We start from the raw sequence: 25934 nt of genomic DNA on the forward strand, positions 1-25934 counted from the left end.
CCTGCTTGTTAGAGCTTACAATCTAAAAGGAACATTTAGATCTATACCATGACCATAACACTAAACCCTACCTCTAAAATCTGACCCCTCCTGAAATGAATCCTTAAAAGGAGAAGTAAAGCCAAAGCTCTTTTGGCCCTGCTTCTCCTGTGGATCACAAGAGTGCACTTCGTTCTGCACTCCTGTGACCCATTTTTAGCTGACAGTGGGTTAAAGTTCACTGTGTGCTGATAAGTGGGTTAAAATCCACTGTGTGCTGATGTCTCTTCCACTGTCCAGGATCTGGATCGATCCCCACTTTAACCCCTTGACTCAGACACCTCTTAGACCTTTAAGGGTCGGGATTTAGAGTCATGTGGCTGTCACAGCGGTCACATGATCGACATTTTCATGAGGTGCTGGTACATGTGCCAGCAGCACACAGCATGCGCGCTCTCGGCACATGTTTGTTTACTTTTGGTGCACAAATATGCAGTCACTCTGCGTCAAGGCCCATATTTGCGTACTGTTGGTGCCAACAGGTTAATGTCAGGATCCACCCAGATGCCGGGATTGGTAGCTTGCTTAGCTTCTCAGTTAGGTGGGTTGTATTGTCAGCTCTGGTTGGTTTTAAATGATGGTCTCAATGCTATTATCCACACGATGAACAAAAAATATATAAAAAAAAGGAGAAAAAGGCAAAATAAAGCACTTTCATTGGGCACACAGGAACATTGTGATTGCAATGCAAATTTCTGTTTATTCCCTACCTTTGAATGAAACAACAGAAGGTACTACATTTATATATATGAGATAATTAACAAAATGTATTTTTATCTTAATAGATTGCCAGAAAATTAATTTATAGCTATTGGATTGTGTTTTTTTTTCAGGGAAGAAAATTCACAGGAACCAGGTGATTGCTTGTCTGTATGTCTGTTTTTTTAGGAGCAAAACTAAAAAACAAATTCCCCTTAGAACGTGTCATGAAAGACGTTGCATGACCTAGGAGAAAAAGCCTTTGTGGAAATGCAGCTGATGAACAGTCTTGCCATCTGTGTCCTTTCAAAAGTACCTACAGATATTCAATTATCATTGTCTAGTCTTGCCAATTTTAGTACAACGGGTGACAATTAAAATGCTCGTGGGTTACTAAAGACGCCAGTAAAAACACTTGATAAGGCAATCATGGGGAAAAGTTTTTGACTAAATTCTCCTTCCAGTAGACTTCTCTTCCCCCCCCAAGTAAAGAGTGTCACTTGGGCTGCTTCTCAAGTTAAAGTGGACCTTCACCCTTAATAACATCTTGAGCTGCCCTTCCTCCTTCCCCCTCCCTCTCTTAACAACGGACAAATTATATATATTGTTTTTACAACATACTTTGATTGTGCTCCAAAGTAGCACTTACACTTTTATTTCCTAGGTGAGACATTCTCCCTACACATGTGGAGATTTGCAGCAGGGCTCGATTCCTGAGAGAGCCTTGTGACACATCTGCACATGTGCTTGTTTCCTGGTTATCTGCACATGCACAAGGTTTCCCATGCATGTGCAAAGACTGGCAGTAAGGATGTCCAAAACCTTGCATGTGTATGGAAACCCCCCTGTGCGTACGCAGATGCACCAACAAGCTATGCCTGGACCTGAAGGCTAGGTGGAGCCCCAAGAGCACATTTACACATGCACAAGAATGGCAGTACCCTAGAGTGACCTGTCCAGAGTGGACTGAAGTTACACTTTAAAGTGAGCAGGCGAACTGAGCCAGAAGTGGGAGCGGGTACCTGTCAAAACAGGTCTCCTCCCCCCAAAAAACTGCCAAATATGGCAGTAGAGGGGGGGGGGAGACAAACAAGCGGAGCTTCCACTTTTGGGTGGAACTCCGCTTTAAGTGTGTCTTCTCCCCAGGGTTGTGAGCTGTACACATATACAGTACATGTCTCTAATATGTGGGTGTAGATGCCTAAGTGCTTCTCAGAAAAGTCTGGGGGCCTGCTTATTTGACAGCATCATACCACATTCTAAAGTCCATAGCCATAACAACTACGTAAATCCCAGAGCGTTTTTGTTTTTGTGTGTGTGTGTGTCTCAGCTCTGCACCTTATACCTTTTAGCATTTGTAGATTTCTAGTAACTAGTGCAGCACTCTTCTAGTATGTCAGATACAAAATGATTTCCAAACAATACAAAAATTATTAAACACAAATTCATACCATACATGATCAAACAAATAAATCAGATGGATTGAATCTCGGGAGGTTCAGCAGGGATCGTCCAAGATTCAATCCATCTATTGGCAGGCTGGTTGTACTGAAGTCGATTTATCGATCGACTTCAGTACAAGCCAGGATGTCAGATTTTTGCATGGGATTACTGCTGGTGGCTGTAGCTGACAACAGTAATCATTGCATTATATCAGCAGGGAAGGCTCCCCGCCAGCAGAACAAAATAGCACTGCAGGAGATACTCGCATTGTCTATGGCTTGCCTTAGAATCTCATAAAGCTCCAGGCACCTTCCTCAGAAGCTCTTATTCCCCCTTCTCCAACTCCTCATCAAATGAGAATAGTTATAAAATAGAAAGAGAGCGCATAGTGTAGACTACATTATCTTTTATTTACAAAACCAAAAGAATCACACTCACATGGGAAGATATAAACATTGGCCTCTTGTATAGATAATCAGACCTTCTGTGTCGGTTTTAGGCGCATTCACAGACCCACACTATCCTACCCAGCGTGGTAACGTCAAAGCCCCACCCACCTGCCATGTTGCATCCAGTGCAGACTTTATCAACCCTTTGTTGCAATATTGTTGCCACCATTTTATCCTTCATGGCCTATGTTGCCTAAAAAATATATAATATTTTTCAAGCAAGAAAATTATGATTTTAACATGTATGTGAAAACTGTCAACATTGCTGCAATAGGTAAGCCTTTACTTAGCACTGGGGGTTAATCTCGTCTTGAAAAAATACTGGTGTAGATTTACTAAAACTTGAGCACTCAGAATATGGGGCACCTGTGCATGGTAGCCAATCAACTTCTAACTTCAGCTTGTCCAATTAAGCTTTGACAATAAAACCTGAAAGCTGATTGGTTTCTTTGCAGAGCTGCACCAGATTTTGCACTCTCCAGTTTTAGTAAATCAATCCCACTGACTCAGTAAAGCAAGTGTTGGGGGGGGGCACTTTGGCATCTGTGTGCATTGCACTGCATAACCTTGTATTGACTGGACCCACAGGTTGGGTGTTTACTCATAATGAATATGAACCCAGCCAGCAAAGTGTGTTAAGGCTCTTCACTTTGATGTCCAAATATATTGTTCTTCCATTTGATGAATAAAAACATCTATCTAGCAGAAGCACATTGAGGACTAAATTTGACAAAAACTCATCTTTTTTCACCTATGTAGCTAACTGCAGCTTGTAGCTATAGGTAAGCATTGCAAGATGCATTGTACATTCCAGCACATATACTCAGTTTAGTATTATTATTATTATTATACAGTATTTATAAAGCGCCAATAGTTCGCTCAGCGCTGTACATTACAAAGGGGGTACACATTAAACAATTGAAAGACTATAACAGCATGATATGACACAAGGTTTATCATAGTAATGAAGAAGGTAAAAACAAGCTGAGCATGTACAGTCAGTTAGCAAATACAATTCCAACAATTACAGAAATGTTATTGGTCAGATCAAGAGCCTGGAACTTGTAGCACTACCCCTTTGGGGTTGCTAAGGATTAGGGTCCCCCCTATAGTCTCCACACAAGCCTGCGTTCAAAGTCAGAAACCAGTCCTTGAGCTTTTGTTTTGTTGTTTATTGAGGCATGGCCAAATCTAGGTGGGTGCTGGGGTGGGCTGTGCCCCCCCCCCCCAGATTCCAGTTGTGCCCCCAAGTTGTGCCGTGCCTGCTGAGCTTTCTCCCCCCTCCCTGCACTCACGGTCAGCTGCATCTAAAGTGATCAGTCCAGACAGGAGCGGCAGAGAATGGGGAGGAGATGCGGGCTCTCTGTGATCTCCCCTCCTGTCATACCAGCGATCTTCCATACAGCAGGTTACATAGGATCACTATTACATCTGACGGTACACGGCTTCATTCCCCACCTCCAGTCACATTTCCAAGTGTTGAGCAGTCTTTGGAGGAGATGGGGATGGGTAATGAAGCCGTGTACCGTCAATGTTACATGAGGGAACAACTCCTGTTATTCCCTCATGTAAGATTGGGGGAGGGGGAGCTCGTTGAGGAGGGGTGGGGGCTATTTGTGCTGGGAAGGGTAATTGGGGGTGGGGATGTGTTAGGAGGCAGGATTGGGGAAGATTTGTGCTAGGAGGGGGGAATGGAGGGGGGAGTGTTAGTGTTAGGTGGGGGGATTTGGGGGGTGATATGTGTTACTAGGGTGATTTGGGTATGAGGGGATTTGTGCTGGGAAGGGTAATTTTTAGGTGGTTGTGCTAGGATGAGGATTTTTTTTGGGGGGGGGGGTTGTACTAGAAAGGAGATTTGGGGGGAAGATTTGTACTAGAAGGCAGGATTTGGGGGGGGGGGGGAGGATTTGTACTGAGGGTAGGATTTGTGCTGGGAGGGGAGTTTTGGGGGGGGGGGGGGGGGGTATTTGTACTAGGAGGGGAGATTTGAGGAGAAGATTTATGCTAGGAGTGGAAATTTGGGGGAGAGGGTTTGTGCTAGAAATGAGGGGAATTTGTACCAGGTGGGAGGATTCTAAGAGAGAATTTGTACTAGGAGGGGGGATTTGGGGAGAGGATTTACGCTAGGAGTGCGGATATAGGGAGAGGATTTGTGCTAGGAGGGGGGATTTGTACTAGAAGGGGGAATTTGGTAAAGGATTTACGATAGGAGTAGGGGCTTGTACTGGGGGGGGGGGGATTGGGGAGATAATTTGTAGTAGCAGTGGGTATTTGGGGGGGAGGGTTTGTACTAGGAGTGGGGATTTGGGGGAGAGGGTTTGTACTAGGGGGAGGGATTTGGGGGAGAGGGTTCGTACTAGGAGGGGTGATTTGGAAGGAAAGAGGATGTGTGCTAGGAGGGGTGATTTTCAGGGCATGGAACATTTGGTAGGGATTGGGGGGATTTGAGCTGGAAGGTGGATTGGGGGGGCAAAGATTTTATGCTGGAAGGCGGTTTGGACTGAGGATGGGGAGTTTTTGCATTTTTGTTTGGGTAGAATTTGGGCTCGCAGAAGGGATGTATACTTAGGGGTGAGCATGTTGATTAACCCCCCTGGCGGTATTCCCGAGTGTAGCTCGGGGTTAACTTTCAGTACCAGAAGCTACACTCAGGATTACTCTGCAGCGTTGCTCCGGGATTCCCTGTTTCACTTACCTTGTCCTTCGTTTTCGCAATGTCCCCCCTGCAGCATCCCCGGCCATCTTCTCCGGCCGATGCCAGCATCTGTCTTCTGTCTTCTATTCCCTGCAAGCGTCGGGATGTACGGGACGTACAGGGGACAGAACCGGAGGGAAATTTAAAAGTTTTAAGACGTGACATTCACTAAATACACTAAAATCATATAGTAAAACATTACTGTATCAAAGCATTTCACATACATTTTATCCGTAGTGTTTTGTCCTGTGCCCTGCCTGCATTTTTACTATTCTTTCTGCCTGAAACTGAGAAAATCCATGGCGTCCAAAAAGCTTCCTTTTAGGTCAAAAGCAGTTTTAGACCAGCTAATAGTAGTTTTAGACCAGTGATAGTAAATCAGAACCACTTGCAGAATTGAGTGATAATGATTCGTGGGGAAATTCGTCATCAGACACTGAAAACGATTCTGAGACTAAGCTCAGTGATGTGTGAACTTTACGCTATATTTCAAATTTCAGTGTTTTGGTTGGATTACATTGTTGAATTAAATTTATTATTATTATATTATTATTTTTTATGATTATTTATTATAATTTATGATTTTGTGTTTCAAATTTTATCATACCCGGGATGTTTACTACTCTTGTTCAGACAGATTTCAGTGAGTTATTCCTAAAAATTACAGGCCTACAATAAAAAAAGTACATATTTTCATGCAAAAAAATTTACCGCTTTGAGCACAGAAATATTGACATAATCATACCGCCAGGGAGGTTAATGCTGTTTTTTTTTGGGGGGGGGACCAGTTTGTCACCTTCACCTTGAGTTCTAGATGACCTTGTCCCAGCACTGCCCGCACTGCACACAAGGCACTCAACAGATCTTTTTCTCCCCACATAACACATAGCTGAGATCCGATTTCTCACAGCATCGATCTGCACAATGTGTTGCTAGCTGTGGTTGCAGTTCTGAGCTGTGAAATTCCCTGATTGGATTGGCAGCTGCAGTAGCCAGCTACATATTGTGGGTTGGCTCCTGCTACCAGGCCTATCAGCTGGGCTACTTCTTCCCTGCCATACAAGTGGTCCTCGCTCATGGGGCCAGTGAGCTTCAAGTTTTCCACCTTTCCAGCTCCAGGCTCGCAGGCAGGCTCCATCTCACTAGGTCTCCTTCCTCAGCCTCACATCTTCCTCAAACTCTCTACACCTCTCCCACCAACCACACTGCGTCTACAAACATTTGTGAAAGAATGGGTCGCTCTCAGGAGCTCACTGAGTTCAAGCATGGTACCGTGATAGGTTGCCACCTGTGCAATAAGTCCATCTGTGAAATCTCCCTGCTACTAATATTCCATGGTCAACTGTTAGTGGTATTATAACAAAGTGGAAGCAACTGGGAACAACAGCCACGTAAAATGACAGAGCGGGTAAGCACATGTTGAAGCGTACAGTGTGCAGAAGTCACACCTGTGGCCATGGAAGTGATTGGAACACCTGAGTCCAATGGTTTGGAAGGGTGTCCCAATACTTTTGGCAATATAGTGTAAATATATATACTCTGGCATAGATGGGTATAGACACCCTAATTTGAATAGTAATCGCTTGGCAGTGAAGAGGTCCCTTTAACTAGAAAGAGTATATTGAGTCCTGAGATGTTTAAAGTTCCTGATGTAATAGTAGCCATTAACTTCTGCTAGCAATGGTGGGGCCCATATACAGTAGCAAGTATTGGTAATTCAATGAAGATAATAGATAAGCTGTGGAAAATGCTCAAAGAAAAGGTACATTAGTACTGAGATATACAGTAAAAGTGTCTGCATGCAGTTTCTCTAAAGTGATGACACAAAGAGGTTGGGCATCCACCTGCTCACCAATCCCATGGATAGCACAGCCTCATAGTAACAAGGTCCTTGCACAGTCTCTTGGATGTTCTCAGAGTTCCCTCCTGACAGCCTGTCAGCACAGCGAGCTAAGATGATTGGCTGAAGACTGAATAGTAACAGTATGGATATAGAGAAGCTGATACAATCCTAGAGTGGTGATCGGCGTCACTGCTGTGCTAAACTGGTATGCAGAGTCCTGCAGTAGTAGCCAGCAATCTGTCTCTGGAGCAGAATGGCAGTCCCCCCGTGTTCCGCTCTGAATCCTGCACCCCGAGAGTAAGCCAGTTCCTTTCTGTAGAATATATCTTCTCTTCCAGCAAGCTTCTGGTTCCTCAGCTCTCTGGTAGTTGTAGTTCAATCAGCACTCAGGAATACAGTATGTATTGTCTATAGGACTACAGGTCACAGGATCCTCTGCTGTCAAGAGAACTGGATCCACTCTGCTAACAGGAAGTGATGTAGAAGTCCCAGAACAGGACACTTGGGAGGAAAAGGATTTACCATAGTTTCATCTGAAAATGTCCCTAAATAGCATAAGGATATTGCCAGCACCTGGCTACATTCCTCTCTAAAAAAATAAATGATCACAGAAAATGTGTCTAAAATGTATCATCCTATTTCATAAGACTGGTATCCTGTTGTTTTTTCCTGATAATTATTTTTCTGATAATTATTGTCCCCATTTGTCTTTTTATGTATTTGCATATGTATGCCTTGGTATCTACTTCAGTACTAGATGTGGCTGCAGCTGGTTGCCAAGATCTGATAGAAGACGAAGAGGTGAACTCAGAAAAGCAGAGGTATCTGTGGTTTAGTTAATCCCTCTTTATTATATATGGCATATTGGTGCCCAACAGCAAGCAATCCACCTCCTCATCCTCTCAAAGCATTTAAACCTTTCCTGGTCTTTTACTGATTGCCATTTCTTTTGTGTTTAGATCCAGCTGGTTATGCTGCCTGAAAACATGTTCTCTGCCGCACATTTTAAACAAAAGGTCATTATTTCAGACTTTGATTGTCTGGCTATATGTTTTTATGAGAGTATGCTTATTCCTTATACAGGCAGATTCTTTGATAATTTTATAAGCTCTTTTGGAGACCAGTTATAATATTTAGATTATTTGCATTGAGTTGCTCTAAAATATGCAGTTGTTGAAATCACTGTTCACACTCTCGCTGCTCTTCATTTGAATGGGCTGCCTTGCCTCTTGAAACTCAGGGAAAAGGTAGCATTTTAGGAGATCCCAATCCAGAGGACGCTATTTTTTGCGTCGGGTGGAGTGTTTGTGTGACATTATCATATACTGGCGTGCGTACTGAGACTGCGGCCAGATGACTGTATAGTGTTGTACACTGCCTGTTATACTCATCTGATTGTAGGTGCAATATGTTTTAATAAACAGTTGGTTTTTAATCATACTGCACTTCTTCTCCTTGTTTAACTCTTCTATATTATCATGATGAGCAGTACTGGAAACCAGAGTGGAGTCTTGGTGGGACCGCAAACCTCTTTGGTGAATGCAGCTATTTCTCTGGTGTGACAGTGAGAGTGCCGGGCTGGGTTATGATGCACATGCTCATTTGATCTCTATAGCTTGAGATCATCTTATTTTGGTAAGAGGCTTGCTTGTTTTTTTAGGAGCACCTTTTGTGCACGGAAGCACTGTATATGAAGTCGTGCAGCACAGAGCACTTTCTTCACAATTTATTTATTTATTTCAGGTACTTATATAGTGCCGTCAATTTATGCTGCACTTTACACATATATATTGTACATTCGCAACAGTCCCTAACCCTCAAGGGGTGTACAATCTAAAGTCCCTAACTTACATTTATACATACACATATTTAGACAGGATCCAATTAACCTACCAGCATGTCTTTGGAGTGTCAGAGTAAACCGGAGTACTTGGAGGAAACCCACGCAGGCACAGGGAGAACATGCAAACTCCAGGCAGGAGGTGCTGTGGCTGGGATTTGAACCAAAGACCCTAGTACTGCCAGGCAGAAATGCTAACCATTTAGCCACTGTATTTGAGAACTTTTGTATTTATATTTTGTATATTAATTTTATATGTATTTATGTATGTATTTGCAATGCCTTGAAAAAGCATTTATAGCCCTTGAAATATTCCATATTTTGTCATGTTACAATCAAAAACATGAATGTATTTTATTGGGAATTTATGTGATAGACCAACACAAAGTCAGACTTAATTGTGAAATGGAAGGAAAATGATAAATGGTTTTCAAAATTTTTTACAAATAAATATCTGAAGTGTGGCATGCATTTGTATTCAGCCTCCCTGAGTCAATACTTTGTAGAAACACCTTTTGCTGCAATTACAGCTGCAAGTCTTTTTGTCTCTACCAGCTTTGCACATCTAGAGAGTAAATGTTTTTCCCACTCTTCTTTGCAAAATAGCTCAAGCTCTGTCAGATTGGATGGAAAGCGTCTGGAAACAGCAATTTTCAAGCCTTGCCACAGATTCTCAGTTGGATTTAGGTCTGGACTTTGACTGGGCCATTCTAACCCATGAATATGCTTTGAGCCAAACCATTCCATTGAAGCTCTGGCTGTACATTTAGGGTCATTGTCCTGCTGGAAGGTGAACCTCTGCCCCATTCTCAAGTCTTTTGCAGACTCTAACAGGTTTTCTTTTAAGATTGCCCTGTATTTGGCTCCATCTATCTTCCCATCATCTCTGACCAGCTTTTCCCTGTCCCTGCTGAAGAAAAGCATCCCCACCATGTTTCATGGTGGGGATGGTGTGTTCAGGGTGATGTGCAGTGTTAGTTTTCCACCACACATAGCGTTTTGCTTTTAGACCAAAAAGTTAAATTTTGGTCTCATCTGACCAGAGCACCTTCTTCCATATGTTTGCTGTGTCCTCCACATGGCTTCTCGCAAACTGCAAACAGGAGTTCTTATGGCTTTCTTTCAACAATGTCTTTCGTCTTGCCATTCAACCATAAAGGCCAGATTTGTGGGCTGGACGACTAATAGTTGTCCTGTGGACAGATTCTCCCACCTGAGCTGTGGATCTCTGCAGCTCCTCCAGAGATACCATGGGCCTCTTGGCTGCTTTTCTGATTAATGCTCTCCTTGCCCGGACTGTCAGTTTAGGTGGACGGCCATTTCTTGGTAGGTTTGCAGTTGTGCCATACTCTTTCCATTTTCAGATGATGGCTTGAAAAGTGTTCTGTGAGATTTTCAAAGATTGGGATATTTTTTATAACCTAACCCTGCTTTAAAACTCTCCACAATTTTATCCCTGACCTTTCTGGTGTGTTCCTTGGCCTTCATGATGCTGTTTGTTCCTAATGTTCTCTAACAAACCTCTGAAGGTTTCACAGAACAGCTGTATTTATAGTGAGATTAAATTACACATAGGTGGACTCTATTTACTAATTAGGTGACTTCTGAAGGCAATTGGTTCCACTAGATTTTAATTAGAGCTATCAGAATAAAGGGGGCTGAATACAAATGCACACCACACTTTTCAGATATTTATTTGTAAAAAAGTTTGAAAACAATTTATCATTTTCTTTCCACTTCACAATTATGTGCCACTTTATATTGATCTATCATATAAAATCCCAATAAAATACATTTACGTTTTTAGTTTTCAAGGGAAATGAATACTTTTTTAAGGCACTGCAATTATTTATATCTTTTATGCTTACAATGAAGTTATGTATATTAGTTGTGGATATATTTATATGGACACATGGTATTGATTCACATGTATCTATTTTATTTAAAGGGACAGCATACTGTAGATTTAGAAATATGCAAACTTGCCATACACTGAATCTAAGCCTAAGTTGAAAATTGCATTGTACAGAGTGTGTTCCTGTGCAATTCTGTGCAATGCTATTTCCAGCCCATATATTTTAATGGGCTAAAATTACACTGGATTGCACAAAAATAATGCATACACTACTTGCATGGTTTTGTGGTACCGTGAGATCCGGTGCAGGCAAACGCACTACGTTTGCTGTCTGTATTTGGGATGTCGTTAGAATTACATTGACACCCGAACAGATTGCACACCTAGTGTGTTTTGAATGCAGTGTGGGAAACGCGCATGGAACTCAGGTTTTGTGCACTGCATTCTGGTGTGAATGGGCCCTTACTGTTTTTTGGAGATTATAAACAGAATGTTTCTTCTTTTTAATAGTGAACATGAGCTACAGGTTAAAAGATGCAGTGAGGATGGCTCTATGGATATGCTTCAAATGCAACCTGTTGAATTTGTATCTTCTTTGCCTGCCGAAGAGGCTCTTGCTGATCCCATTGCCAAGTAAGATGTATCACACAAAAATAACCTATGAACATCCTAATAGAGGTCTAACTCAGTGTCCTTTCTTCACAGTGTACACACCGAAGTTACATCAGCTGCTGAAACAAATGCTAATGGTAAGGCCTGTATTGAGTTTTTAACAGTCATTTGAGATAATAGTTGTTGTGATCATAGCCTTATTATGTAAAAAAAATATGAAAACTGATGTAAACCCATCGTAAGGCTATTTTTCACATTGACAAATTATTTTTGAAGACTTTTCTATTTGACATTATGTGTATGTTCAAATAGATTTATAGACTATAAACTTTTTTTTATTTTGGATAGAGTAAGGGAGGGTTAAAATCCCTGTAAGGTTTATTTTTGCCCTTTTGGTCCCATTGGATAAATCTCACTGCACTAGGATTGTGCTACACACCTCTGGTTCAGGTTCCAGGACTTGGAATCACAATCACCCTACAGTAGAACTGATTACAGTCCTTCTCTTGCCTTAGATCCCTTCTCGAGCCTCTGCGCTGTACTCCAGACTGAACTGTTCCACTCACAGCTGAATCCCCTCCAGTGGATGGGGATGGTCACCATGGTGGAAGAAGGAGGCTCTGCTAAGTGAACCACTGCTGTTTTCACACAGTTGTGCCTCATGAGTTCAGGCCTATCTTGATAAGAGGGAGGGTTCCAGGTTCCCCATTGGAAACAATTTTAAAATTCTCACACTGCTCTAGGATTCTAGATATTTGCTATGCCCCCATCAAGCTGCTCAGGGTCAGACCATGGGTGTACTCCCTCCAGCTTACCTGAATATCATTGGTCTGTTTTCAAATATTTTCACTTTAAAGTCTATAGGTATACCAACTAACTGGCCAATTCCCCTTCCTCAATAACTCCAACTGCATTTAAATTCTAACTTCTATCCACCCTAATCAATAACAATGAAGGCAACCTTCCAAAGGGTACAGCACCATGCCCCCAGCTGCCTTGTAGTGTTCCAGGTTCCAGAGATTCTCTTTGGGAACAGTGCTGTGTGGTGGAAGGGGTAGACACCCTAATAATGACATGATTTCCTTTTCTATTCCCCTTGTGCTGCCCTGTTCTTCACCCCTGGCACTCCCAACTGGCAATGATAAGGCACTGACTACATTAATAAAGAGGGAGACTTGCCTGTAGAGCCATTTGCCCACATTTGTGGGTGATATTGATTATAGCCTATGGTTTATGGAAGATCTCACCCTCTTATCTCAAAACAGGCAATAAAGATACCATAAAGCATAGTTTTACTCAACTGAGTTTACTCTTTCAGGCAAAGGAAAGACCCTTATGCAAGCCGACAAAAGAACTTTTCATTTCTTCTTTTCGGCTGTCCTGGGCAGTACTTGTTCTCTCTACCCCTGATTTCCCTCTGAGTCTCTTCCTCATTCTTTTAACCCCTGTCATAGAACCCCCCCTTCCTCCCGGTTGCATAAACTCTTTGACCTCAAACTTTTCCGCAGCATTTTTTGTCAAGACTTAAAATGTGCGCATCCATAAAACGGCAACAGAAATTGTCCATAGGCAACTCTTTAAAAGCCCTTACTGGTCATCAAATTATAGTTAACTGTGAATTATGGCCCTAGGATTATTACTCACACTTTAACGTGCACGGTGATATCTAATATGTGTACCGCAATTGTTGTTTTTGTATGTAGGTGCATCCGCCTCATGCGCTTACATTTGTATGTGTGTATGTGGGGGTTGTTGTCTTTCAAAACCTTTTTTTTTTTCTTAATTTGATTTGGCATTTTTTTAACCTTTTTTTACTTATCATTATTGCTATCACATAGGAGGCGTATAGAAAAAACAGGACCCTGGGCCCCAGTGAAGCTGATCAAGCACAAATTACTCTTTATCAGCTTCTTTGTCAGGCAATGCAACCAGGCAATGCAGTTTTGAAACAGGACGTGATCAGAAACTTGCCTTTATAAGCGTGGATCTGCAAGCTATAGACAAAAAAAGTTCACATCTCGAATTACACTGTGCCTGAGAAAAATCTTCATTGTTATATTTAATATGTATTACCAAGGTGAATTATCAGAAATTCTCCTAGCCATATATTCAATCTTATGAATTAATTGTATAATGTTAGATTGTTGAAACTCCTACTACAATAAGAAAATCACGTTGCTTATCTAAAATAAAGGTGGAAAGGAATTTCATCATTTCACTAAAATATGGTAGGGAAATATAAATAATACCAATTGTACACTTAGCTGTTGATTTATTAAAGGCAAATAGGCTGTTCACCTTGCAAGATAATTTTCCATTAGCTTAGTGAATGCATTGTAAATTCACTTTGCAAAGAATTCCTAATCACATGCAAGAAACATGAAAACAAAAACAACTGTATTTTTGCATGTGATTGGATGATGGAAGTCAGTAGAGCTCCACCTTATTCACCAATCTAAGGGGACATTCTCTTGCAAAGTGAAAAGTGTATTTATCTTTAGTAAATGAATGAAGTGAATAATTAGTAATATTTATATTCCCTTTAATGCCATACATTAAACTATATTAAAAGACATATCTACCTTTACAGTAGAATCCTCCTCTTTTTAGATCAGGGGTGCAAAGTTAATAAGGGGAACCACTTGCTAAACTCACTCATTGAGTTTAATAGGGCCGCACTGCAACCGTGTGGAATGCACGTGATTGTGGCATTATAGGGTTAAATCAGGTTGTGAAGAGGAGATAAAACACCTCCCCATTGCCTGTCAAATACCCTCTGAAAAGCACGGTGACTGGAAGAAAAAAGACTGGGATCAGTACAGCAGGGATCTTGACCTGGAGTGAAGATTGGGTGAACAGCTACCTGAGGTTTGCAGCATGCAGGCGCTAACATAGGAAGAACTTAACTGGGTAGCAGAATAGTGGGAGAAGGTCAGAATGTCTCCTAGATAATGCTCTCCCACCAGAATTTAGCCTCCCCCCGCTGTACAGATCAGTTCCTCAGGCTCTCTCCTTGTAGTTCCTGCAGCTCTCCACATGGACATCTGTCTGCCTGCCTCTGCATGCTGACAGTGGAGGCATCAGGGATTGGATAGGGACAGCCAAACAGCTGGATGTGGCCCTGGGACCACAATTTGCCCAGTTCTGTTCTAGATGTAAGCATTTTAAAACCACATGAATATGGACTGAAGAGTAACAAGAATGTACACTCAGAGTGTAATTTAAATCTTTGCAAGTACTTAATTGTACAGTATCTCACATATTTGTTTTTTTTTAAAACAAATTAGAGCAGACTGGTACATAGTTGCATGGTTGGTAAGGTTGAACAAAGACACTGGTCCATCCCATTACACATGTGTGTGTTTACGTCACTACCATTTTCCCTGTCTTTGTTCACTAAGAAACACATCTAAAAAATTTTTTAATTTATCAACACTCCCTGCTGACACCACCAACTGTGGAAGGGAGTTCCACATCCTTAACGCTCTAATAGTAAAGAACCCCTTATGCAGCTTATGATCTATCTGCTTCTCATTCAACTTCATTGTGTCTCAGCACATCTTCTTTAGAGATGTAAGCTTAATTAGTTTTCTCCCAATGATACAGTGGCCATTTAACAATTTGATTTGGTTAGTGACATCCCCCATCCTTTTTACATTATAAAGCTTGTAATACACTCCCTGAATTACATCTGGAACCTTCCTGGCCTCTGCTCCTACAGTTTATGCTCTGTTTGGAGTTATCCCTAGCCCCAATGACTGCCTTCTCTGAGGATTTTACTGCATGTTTTTTTGGATCAAACAGCACAAGTGTTTGCTGATTCCGAACACAGAGAACATAAGTGAACTCCCACGCACTCCCCTACAGATTCTACCTCTGATCTGACCATAGCTTTCATGACCCTTGAGCCATCAACCACTGAGATTCTGTTTGACACAAAATCTCATGTCCTTATTGGAAAAACTTGCCTCTAAGGAGTTGCAATCTTCTGCCATCCCTCCCAGATTAAAAATAATATTTTGGTCTGCACACCACCCTAAACTAGAGGATCGGCTTTTTGTTTATACCAATCTAGGATCCTTTAGAACTCCTAATGCATAGTACACACAATGAGAAAATCAGACGTAAAATACAGTTTTTGTTAGTACACAGCTTTCGAGAGCCGATCACTACAGTTCATGCAAAATTATCCGAATGGACAAGAATTAAAAATTTTCTCCTACGATAACAAAACAAACAATTTTCGGTTAATCAGTACAGTATTCATCCGTAAAAAAATCAAGTGACCAAGACCGCTCGGAAACAAAATATTACATTACAATACATGACATCATCAAGGGAAGTTGTATTCTGTCGTACGAGAACTCTAGTAATCTATTGGTTTTCGATATGAGACTAGCATGTAAAAAAAAAAAACATTTATAGGTAAAGTTGATCCAGAGAATATCCGATTGCCTCTCGGGGGATCAGGAAGGAATTTTTTCCCTGCAGGAGCAAATTGGATCATGCTTTGCTGGGTTGTTTTGCCTTCCTCTGGATCAACTGTGGGTATAGGATAATAACTTTTTTTTTTTTTTTTGGTTGAACGGGATGGACTTTTGTCATTTTTCAGCCAGACTAACTATGTAACTATAAGATCATTCATCTGATATTCTCTTTGTGTGTACCAGGCTTAAGACTGCCAAGACCTTATCAGTGTACCCACTAGGGTTGCCACCTCATCCCTTTAAAACTGAACACATAATAATTAGACAGGTTCTGATTAAGGTGGTAATTCAACTCACTTAGTGCCTTATCTGCATTAAATTAGCCTCAGAAACTGTGTAATTAATATATGTCTGGGTTTAAAGGGATGAGGTGGCAACCCTAGTGGTACCCACTGTTCAAAGCTTCCTTCTGGAGACTGGCAGTACCCTGATAAGATGTTTTTATTTCCCAAATGCTTGTTAGCCTTGTATCTGTTTGATAAGGATTTTGTCAAACAGTGGTCTGATCCCTCAATGGATCTGTCAGTGTTCCATCTTAACAAAGCATTCACAACCCATCATATCCTCCACACCAGTCTTCTGTTCATCCTGCCCACTGCAAAAAACAAATAGCGTGTTTTGGTGCACTGAAATGGAGCCACCTAGGTATACAGGCAGGTGTAATTAAAAGTCCTTAGACCCTGTTCACACTTGAGCATTTTTCAGTTCAAAGCGCAATGCTCAGAAACGCTCAACAAGTAAAATTCCATTTTTTCCAATGGCTCCTGTTCACACTTGAGCATTCTGTCCCCTTTAGCAATACGCTTGTCGCTCAAAACATTTCTTGCGCTACTTTTCAGGCAGATCTGAGTGTTTTGTCCCCATAGACTATTTCAATTTCTATTGGCCACAGCAAAAACATCTAAATGAAAAATTATTTATTTATTTCTATTTTTTTTTTTTCAAATCTGCTCAAAAAAATGCTCTAAAAAATGCCTTAAAAAAACACTTGATCGTAATTAGTCCAATGAATCCAAAAGTTCACAAAAAGCTTGATTCAGTGGCAGCTGATTCATCAAGATCTAGAAGATAATCTGTGAATGCAAAATGGAATAAAGGAAACAGAGCCATCAAAAGTGTTTCAGCACCAACTATTTTATTTTCATAAGTAAGCAACTCACACCACTGTCTCGGTATAGTCCGATGCTGCTGACTACAGTCTACAGGAATCTACAGTCAGCGGGATCGGTCTGGAATCAGACAGTGGTGCTTGTAGCTAGATGAGCTCTCTCCTTGCTGTTTCTTGTCAGTTGCTTACTTATGAAGATAAAATAGTTTGTTTTTTATGCTAAACTTAGATGGCACTGTTTCTGTTCTTCCATTTTTCATTCTGCCCACTGTCATACCCAGGAGCGGACTGACCATTCGAGCACTCGGGCACTGCCCGAGGGCCTGGGGTCAGTAGGGGGCCCCATGAAATGCCCCTGGTACCTTTTTTATAGGCTTTTTTGAGTGTGGGTAAGGACACAGTGCCCCATGATCCCCTATTGCCTGGGGGCCCCATGAGTTGTCAGTCCGCCCCTGGTCATACCATATACACACTTCCCCACAAGATATTGCCCACTGAAATACCCTCCAAACTCCTCTCCTGCATATACTGTAGACATGTGCAGTTCTTTTCCTTCCGAATCAAAATTAGGATGAATTTTCTGTTATTCAGAGATTCGGATGTATCCGAATTCCCGAATTACAATAGTAACAAATTTAAACGAATCTGAAATAACAAAAACGAAATTCGGCCGAGATTCGAATAAAAAAAAAACACATTTGAAAACCAATTAAAGGCAAAAACTAATTCAGATATGAAAACGAGTATAATAAAATAGAACAGAAGATAAAGAAATAGAAAAGAATAGAAAATAAAAATAGAATAAAATAGAGGAAAAAAGAACAGAATAGATAATTAAAGAATAGAACAGAATATAGTAGAAAATAAGAGAGTAAAATAGAACATATATACTGCCAGCTTTTATATCTTCATCACTCTTCCCCTGCACATAGCGCCTGCTGCCCACACTATTCTCCTGCACATATGATTACTATCATACCCCTCTAAACGTCTCCTCTGTACAAACTGCCCATCTTATCCTCCACATACCTCTCCTTCACATAGTGCTCACTCCTATACTCTCCACACTCCTCTGCATATTGGACCATAGCTGTGATAGGCAGCCTTACCAGTGACCAGTAAAGCCCGGGACACGGATGGGGCAGGCACAAGCACAAGTTTATCATTTAAAGTCATTGTTTGCATATTCAGACAAATAGCATTTTAGGGCAACTGGAGCACCCTGAAATCATACAAACTATATGTACCGGCATTGCTAGGTGCCTGTCCTTCAGCCTTCCTGGTGGTGTACCAGTTTGAACTGCACATAGATGCAGTGGTGTATTTAGGTTTTGTGCTGCCCTAGGCAACACAAAAATTGGCCTACCCCCCTCTCCCCCACGGAGATAGCCTGACACTGACCAACACCACCCCTCCTCTCACCCCCCGCCCCCGCGGAGAGAGCCTGACACAGACCAACACCACCCTCCCTGCGGAGAGAGCCTGACACAGACCAACACCCCCCCTGCGGAGAGAGACTGACACCAACCAACACCACCCCTCCTCCCCCCTTTCGAAGAGAGACTGACACCAACCCCCCCCTCCACACAAAGAGAGACTGACACTGACTAACACCACCTCCCTCCCCCCCATGGAGAGAGACTGACACCGACCAACACCACCCTCCTCCCCCCTTTCGAAGAGAGACTGACACCAACCCCCCCTCCACACAAAGAGAGACTGACACTGACTAACACCACCTCCCTCCCCCCCATGGAGAGAGACTGACACCGACCAACACCACCCTCCTCCCCCCATGAAGACTGATACGGACCAACACCACATTCCCCCCCCCCCCGTGGAGAAAGACTGACAATCAACACCATACCCCCTCCCCCTGTGGAGAGAGACAATGACACTGAACAACACCAAACCCCCCTCCCCGCAAAGAGAGACTGACACTCACTAACACCACCCTCCCCCCCATGGAGAGAGACTGACACTGACCAACACTACCCCCTCCCCCATGGAGAGAGATTGACACCGACCAACACCCCCCCCCCCCTCTCCCCTCCCGCAGAGAGAGCCTGACACTGACCAACACCCCCCCCATCCCTCACCCCCCCCCCGCGGAGAGAGACTGACACCAGCCAACACCCCCCATCCCCCCACGGAGAGATACTGACACCGACCAACACCACCCCCCCTTCCTCCATGGAGAGAGACTGATATTGACCAACACCTCCCCCCCTCCCCCCCACAGAGAAAGAGACTGACTCCAACCAACACCACCCCCCCACAGAGAGAGACTGACACTGACTGACACCCTCCCTTCCCCCCTGCGGAGAGAGACTGATACCGACCAGCACCAATCCCCCCTCCCCGCAAAGAGAGACTGACACTGACCATCACCACCACCCCTCCCTCCTGTGGAGAGAGACTGACTCAGACCAACACCTCCCCTCCCCCTGTGGAGAGAGACTGACACCGACCAACACCACTCCATCTTCCCCGCAAAGAGAGGCTGACACCGACCAACACCAGCTGCCACTACCATCACCCCCCGTATACCAGCCCCCCCCCCCCAACCCTGGCAAGAGAGACAAAGACACTCACTTTCACAGCTCTGGACATCCCCGGGAATGAGAGTCGGGCTCTGCATACACTGTCAAGCAGCCTGCTGTCTCTCTCGGATCGCACTTGGTCCCCATGCCACGTGTGTCCCTTCTTCCATTTCTTCTTCCAGGGGGCGGTGCTGCCCCCCCCCCAAAAAAAAAATGCCGCTGTAGGCAAATGCCTTGTGTTAAATATGCCCCTGCATAGCGGCGGACTGACCATTCGAGCACTCGGGCACTGCCCGAGGCCGGGGGGTCAGTAGGGGACCCCATGAAATGCCCCTAGTACCTTTTTTATAGGCTTTTTTGGGTGTGCTTTGAGAGTGGGCAAGGACACAGGGGCCCCATGATCCCCTATTGCCTGGGAGCCCCATGAATTGTCAGTCCGCACCTGCCCCTGCATAGATGTGCTCTAAACCCACTCACTTCAGTTTAATGATAACATATGAAGCTGAAGGACAGTACATGTATGCAATAATGTCTTAAAGGGAAAAACAGAGATCCACGTTCGTTCTTCTCTGTACTTTGTTGCCCAATATTTGAAAGCTGTTCTTGTATTCTGAGCCTGATTCATTTGGTTGTGGCCGGTACATATTTTAGACTAGTGAGTATATATTACGCAGTGTTTCCTGAATTTATGGGAGTGTGCACATCAGTTCTCAAATTCCCTAGATTCTTGGAATATATTTCGTATTTTGAAGAATAATGAAATATCAGAATTAAATATTATCAACAGTTTTGGATTTATTATTCTGTAAATTGAAAGTAATGTATATCCAAGTATATATATAACTCTGTTGTATCAAAATTATATATATTTTACTGTGCTTTAAACTACACCTCTATAGTAATTTACATTATGAATGTGATTATTTTGTTTTTTTGTTTACTGGAAGACATTTTGTTTACTGGATGACATTTGTGTTCAGGCTTGTCTGTTTATATTCCAACCATATCCACAAGGGATCTTGAAATCAGCCTGCTGTGATCTAGTACAAAATGTACCTCAGATTGAAGGAAAGAGGGCTAGCACTAGGAGCTGATCATTAGATACTGTACGCACATGTAAGGGGTATGGGACCCATTGTATTTTCCTCTTGTGGGTAGGAGTATAGTCTTTAAACTACCACTAGATGTCCCTAGATTTCTGTAAATCAGGGGTGTCCAATCTGCAGCCCAAGGGCTATGAATGCTGCGGAACACAAAATTGTACACTTAGCATACACATGCGGCCGAAGAAAAATTTGACAATGTCTCTTCACTGGACTTTTATAAGTTGTATCTTCCAAAAGAAAAATGTCCCACTCGTCACAATCACATCTTATTTATGTCATCAAACTTTCTGAACAAAGAGCCAGTTTACTGTCCTTCAGACTTTAGGGGGCCGGATTGTGGCCTATGGGGGTAAAAATTTTCCCAGGCCTGGTATCAATGAGAATAAACAATACTTTAGGTGTGGTATTCAGTTGCGTAGTGCCTGTGGTCAGTAGGAGGAGGAATAGTGTTCATCATTGGTATTACCGGCAAGTATTGCCCCATTGTTGGTTTCATTGAGAGGAATAATGCCCCATCACTGGTGTCAGTTGGGAGAATTATGCTCCACTGTTGATGTCAGTGTTAGGAATAGTGTCTCAAATCAGTTGGAGGAATAGTGCCCCAAGGACCAGATAAAAGTTAGCAAAGGGCCACAACTGGCCCTTGGGCCGCAGTGTGGAGACCACTGGTTTACGTAAAATATTATAACATACAGTATATCCAGGGCTGGTGCTTCCACAAGGCAAACTAGGCAGCTGCCTAGGGCGCACTGGCACCTAGGGGCGCCTGGGCACAGCATAGGCTGGCACTTTCTCTGTGTGGGACGCCGCCACATCTTGAATGATCCTTCAGCTGAGGGGGGGGGGGTGGCGGAGGGGAGGAAGAAAGGACAGAGGAAGATTCTGGGTGTCTGGGGCCAGTGTAGCAGCTGAGCTGCCGCTCCTTCCAGGTTTCCTCTCAGACTCAGTCCATTACTGCAAGCCTGCTGGCGGCTACTGATCACTGCGGAGTTCCAGCCAATCTCTTCACATTCATCAGTGGAGACGGAGCTGCACCTGCGGAGGAAGGTAATGTCTGACTCTGATGTCACGTGTCTGTGTGAGTGTGACCCAGCCGGCCGGCCATCCTTCACATGTGCAATGTGTCAGTGAGCGATGACATCATGATCCCACAGCCTGTACTTCTAGTGCCAGCTGGGCCTGCTGATCGGTGTCAGTGTTGGTGGTGGTGTGTTGTGTCGGATCTGTCACTGTGTGGGATAGCTCAGTTCAAGTATTCTCTCTCTCTCTCTGTGTGGGCTGGGCTGCCTGCTGTCACAGCGGTTTACCTCCCCCCATTACCTGGGGAATTCCAGCCTGGGATCTGTCAGAGTGTGGATACATTATCCTCCACTAATTGCAACCGTCACCCTGCTACTGCCAGCCACAGATACAGTCCGTCAGTGACACTGATTTTGTCTTTAACCTCCCTGGCGGTAATCTCGAGTGTGGCTCGGGGTTAATGTACAGTACCACAAGCGGTAACCCCGAGCCACATTCGGGATTACACTGTAGCTCTTCTCCTGTGATCCCCCGGTCCTTACCTTGTCCTGCGATCCCACAATGTCCTCCCGCTATGTCCTCCGGCCGATACTGGCATCCGTCTTCCGGGTTCCTTTCCCTGCGAGCGTCGGGACGTAGGGGGGCGGAACCGGCGGGAAATTCAAAAAAGTTATAATATGACATACACACAATACATTGTAATCTATTAGGAGTACATTACTGTACTGTATTACTGTACTGTATCAAACCATTTCACGTCCATTTTGTCCCTAGTGCTTTGTCCAGTGACCTGCCTGCAGCTTTACCATTCTTTCTGCATGGAAACTTGAGAAAGTTCATGGCATCTAAATAGCATCCCTTTAAGTCAAAAGCAGTTTTAGACCAGCTAGAAGACAGCAACAATGAATTAGAATCACTATTAGAATTGAGCGATAGTGATTCGCAGGGAAATTCGTCATCAGACACTGAAAGTGACGACAGCGACGATTCTGCAACTGATGTAAGCGATGTGCGAATTTGGTGCTCTATTGACTATGCTGCAGATCAGGCAGCACCCCCAAGATTCCCATTTACTGGAGCATCTGGTATGAAAGTAGATTTTGAACATGACAACCCCTTGGCATACTTACAATTATTTCTGAACGATGAGGTTATTGAAAAAATAGTTACTGAGACAAACCGGTACCAAGAGCAACAATTGGCTACTCTGCATCAGAAGTTTCCAAGAAGCAGAAAGTGGGAACCAGTGACCAAAGATGGCATTTGGAAATTTCTGAGCCTAATAATACTTCAGGGAGTGGTGGGGAAAGCCCTGCAGAAGTGGTATTGGACAACTATTAAATTACTTGGCACTCCATTCTTTGGCACTGTCATGTCAGAGTACAGATTTTCCATGATCGTAATTTTTACACTTCGAAAACAATGAAGAATTTGATGAAACTACTTATCCTGCACCAAAACTAAAGAAAATTTGGGAAGTATCTCAAATGATTCTAAAGAATTTCCAATGGAGCTATGTGCCAGAAAGAGATATCAGCATATATGAAAGTCTAATGACCTACAAGGGAAGGCTCAGCTGGGTACAATACATTGCATCAAAGAGAGCACGATTTCCTACATGCTATGCGAATCGTCAGCTGGCTACATTTGGAATTCAGTCATATACACTGGAAAAGCAACACAATTCAATCCAAAATACAGAAACTATGGAATGGCAGCATCTTTTGTTCTTTCACTAATTGAGCCATTGCTAAATCAGGGCTATTGCGTAACAATTGACAACTTTTATAAGTCTCCTAAATTTTATGAGTTTCTTCTGCAAAACAAAACAGATGACTATGGAACCGTTAGGGCTAACCGGCGCAACATGTCGCCAATGTTTGGCAATAAGAAGCTGAAGACTGGAGAAATGGTTGCCTGGCAGAAAAGCAAAATGATGGCACTGCGATGGTGTGACAAGAAAGATGTGTGCCTAATGAGTACAATTCATAATACCTCCACTGTTATGGTACACACAAAAGGTGTGATAGAAATCATGAATCCACAAGTAGTGATAGACTACAATAACACCATAGGAGGTGTCGACAGAGCCTACCAAGCAATGACATTCTACCCAGCAATGAGGAAACAACAAAAGAAGTACTACAAGAAGATCTTCACTCATCTTCTTAAGCAATGCTTGTGGAATGCCTACATTCTGCTAAAAAAAAAAGAGTGACAAGCCTGTGATTCATTCTGACTTCATTTGGAAAATTGATTAACGTATCTTTGTGAACCACCAAACACCATCAATGGCTGTGAATAGAGGTTGTCGTGCTGTTGGCGTTTTTAACTCGGAACGCCTGACTGGTCGTCACTTCGTGGACTACATTCCACCAACCGATAAAAAGTCAGGACCTACAAGGATGTGTGTGGTTTGTTGCTCGAAGCGAGATGACAGGGGAAAGAAAATCAGAAAGGAAACCAGGTTCCATTGTCCTGATTGTGACGTCAGACTTTATGCAGTCCCATGTTTCAAACTTTTTCATACCCAGGAGGCTTATTAAATTAAGTAATATTGCACCCTTGTTTGGATAAATTTCAGTGTTTTTTTGTTTGATTACATTATTGAATTAAATGTATTATTATTATAATATATTTTTTATAATTATTTATTATATTATAATTTTTGATTTTGTGTTTCAAACTTTATCATACCCAGGATGTTTACTAGACTCTTGTTTGGACAGATTTAAGTGAGTTATTCCTAAGAATTACAGGCCTACAATATAAAACAACAAATTTCCATGCAAAACAATGTACCACTTTGACATTCAAAAATACTGAGATAATCAGACCGCCAGGGAGGTTAATATTGGTGCTGGTGGCATCTTATGGCACTTATTTTTGCAAATTAAAAGAAATTTAGCAGTTTCATATTTTGTTGATTTATTATTTTCTTTTGTTTTAAAAAATGTTTGTTTGGGTTTTTTATGGGGGGGGGGGTTGGGGGGGTATAAGCAGCTGGTCTTGCCTAGCGCGCAAAACAGTCTAGCACTGGCCCTGCATATAACATTAGATCTCCTCCTAATACATTTTATTTTTTTGATTGTGGAAACCTGTATGTGAGAATTTATTAATCTTGCTCTTTATTGTATATTCTTTGCATTCTGTTTCAGACTCAGATGACGAATCACTCCACAGTGAAAAAGAATCCGAAAATCCCAATCAGACATGGTCAGACTCAGAGGACAATGTTCATTCATTCTACGACTGAGAACATCATCAGTATTTGTCTCATTATATGGAGTTGTGGCAGGAATTAATAATTGCTGCTACAGTAATGTATACATTAAAAAATGAGGGGAAAAAAGTTATTATGTCTTAGCAACTTTATATTGGGACATCCATCTGCTATGTACATACCTAGAACAGTTGGGAGAAGAGCATGAAAGAAGACATTGAGGAGAAAAGAAACTTAAAATGTTAATGTTCAGCATTCAGTCCTGCTAAAGTCATTAAGCGCAGGCCCCATTTGGTATGTCTGGGAGCCACCTCCAGTTACGAGATTGCATTACTTTTCTAACTTGCACAACAACTGAAGCTATTGAAATCTGCTCCTGTATAATAAAAAGCATGATACTGAATCTTAATTTAACAAATATTTTAAACATTTTATGGTTGTATAGACTGATGATGCAAGTTGTTAATTGGAAGAAACTTGATATTTTTTGTAGCACAATCCCCTTAGGGCCACTGAGTTTGTGTTGGGTCCCCTTATGCTCTGCCAGGCAACATGCATTTTCCACACCTTGCATGCTTGGAGTCAATAAACAGTCCTTGAGCTGGTTTTTAGTTGTTTTTATTGAGGGGTTAACAATTTGGATGGGGTCTAGGGGTATATGGGATGCCCAAAGAACTGTAAAACTTGAGGACAAACCTCTTAGCAACAAACATTGTCCAAAATTGTTCATCAGAGAAAATAGTGGTCTCTTTAAGGAGCATTGAAGTCCCCTTGGTGTACCTCCTCAGACACCAGATGAATCCTCCTTTTCACCTAGCTGTCCTGAGGGTCTCCCTGGACAAGGGTCCCAAGAGCTAACAATGAAGTAGTCCCAGATCAGAACTAGTTGGGTCTTGCACCTGACCACTCTCTCCCCTTATCTGGCCCAGGGGGTGTAGGAGTACTCACACTGTCCTGTCAGTGTGGTGAGTT

General features: G+C 42.7%; 1 protein-coding gene across 1 annotated transcript in view; it reads left to right on the plus strand.

Annotated features, from left to right (window-relative positions):
• LOC149440829 (uncharacterized) overlaps nt 1–25567 on the plus strand; it is a 47697-nt gene extending 22130 nt beyond the window's left edge. Inside the window, exons 6-12 of the mRNA XM_089658119.1 lie at nt 873–895; nt 5673–5681; nt 7920–7989; nt 8128–8184; nt 11374–11496; nt 11569–11612; nt 24898–25567. Coding sequence (XP_089514245.1) covers nt 873–895; nt 5673–5681; nt 7920–7989; nt 8128–8184; nt 11374–11496; nt 11569–11612; nt 24898–24995 — 424 coding nt within the window. The 3' untranslated portion in view covers nt 24996–25567. The remainder of the gene's footprint in view (nt 1–872; nt 896–5672; nt 5682–7919; nt 7990–8127; nt 8185–11373; nt 11497–11568; nt 11613–24897) is intronic.
• Nucleotides 25568–25934: the final 367 nt, after the last annotated feature.

Source organism: Staurois parvus, unplaced genomic scaffold (genome assembly GCF_062004578.1).
Source record: "Staurois parvus isolate SC_StPar_1 unplaced genomic scaffold, SC_StPar_1.0 ptg001051l, whole genome shotgun sequence".
NCBI lineage: Eukaryota > Metazoa > Chordata > Amphibia > Anura > Ranidae > Staurois > Staurois parvus.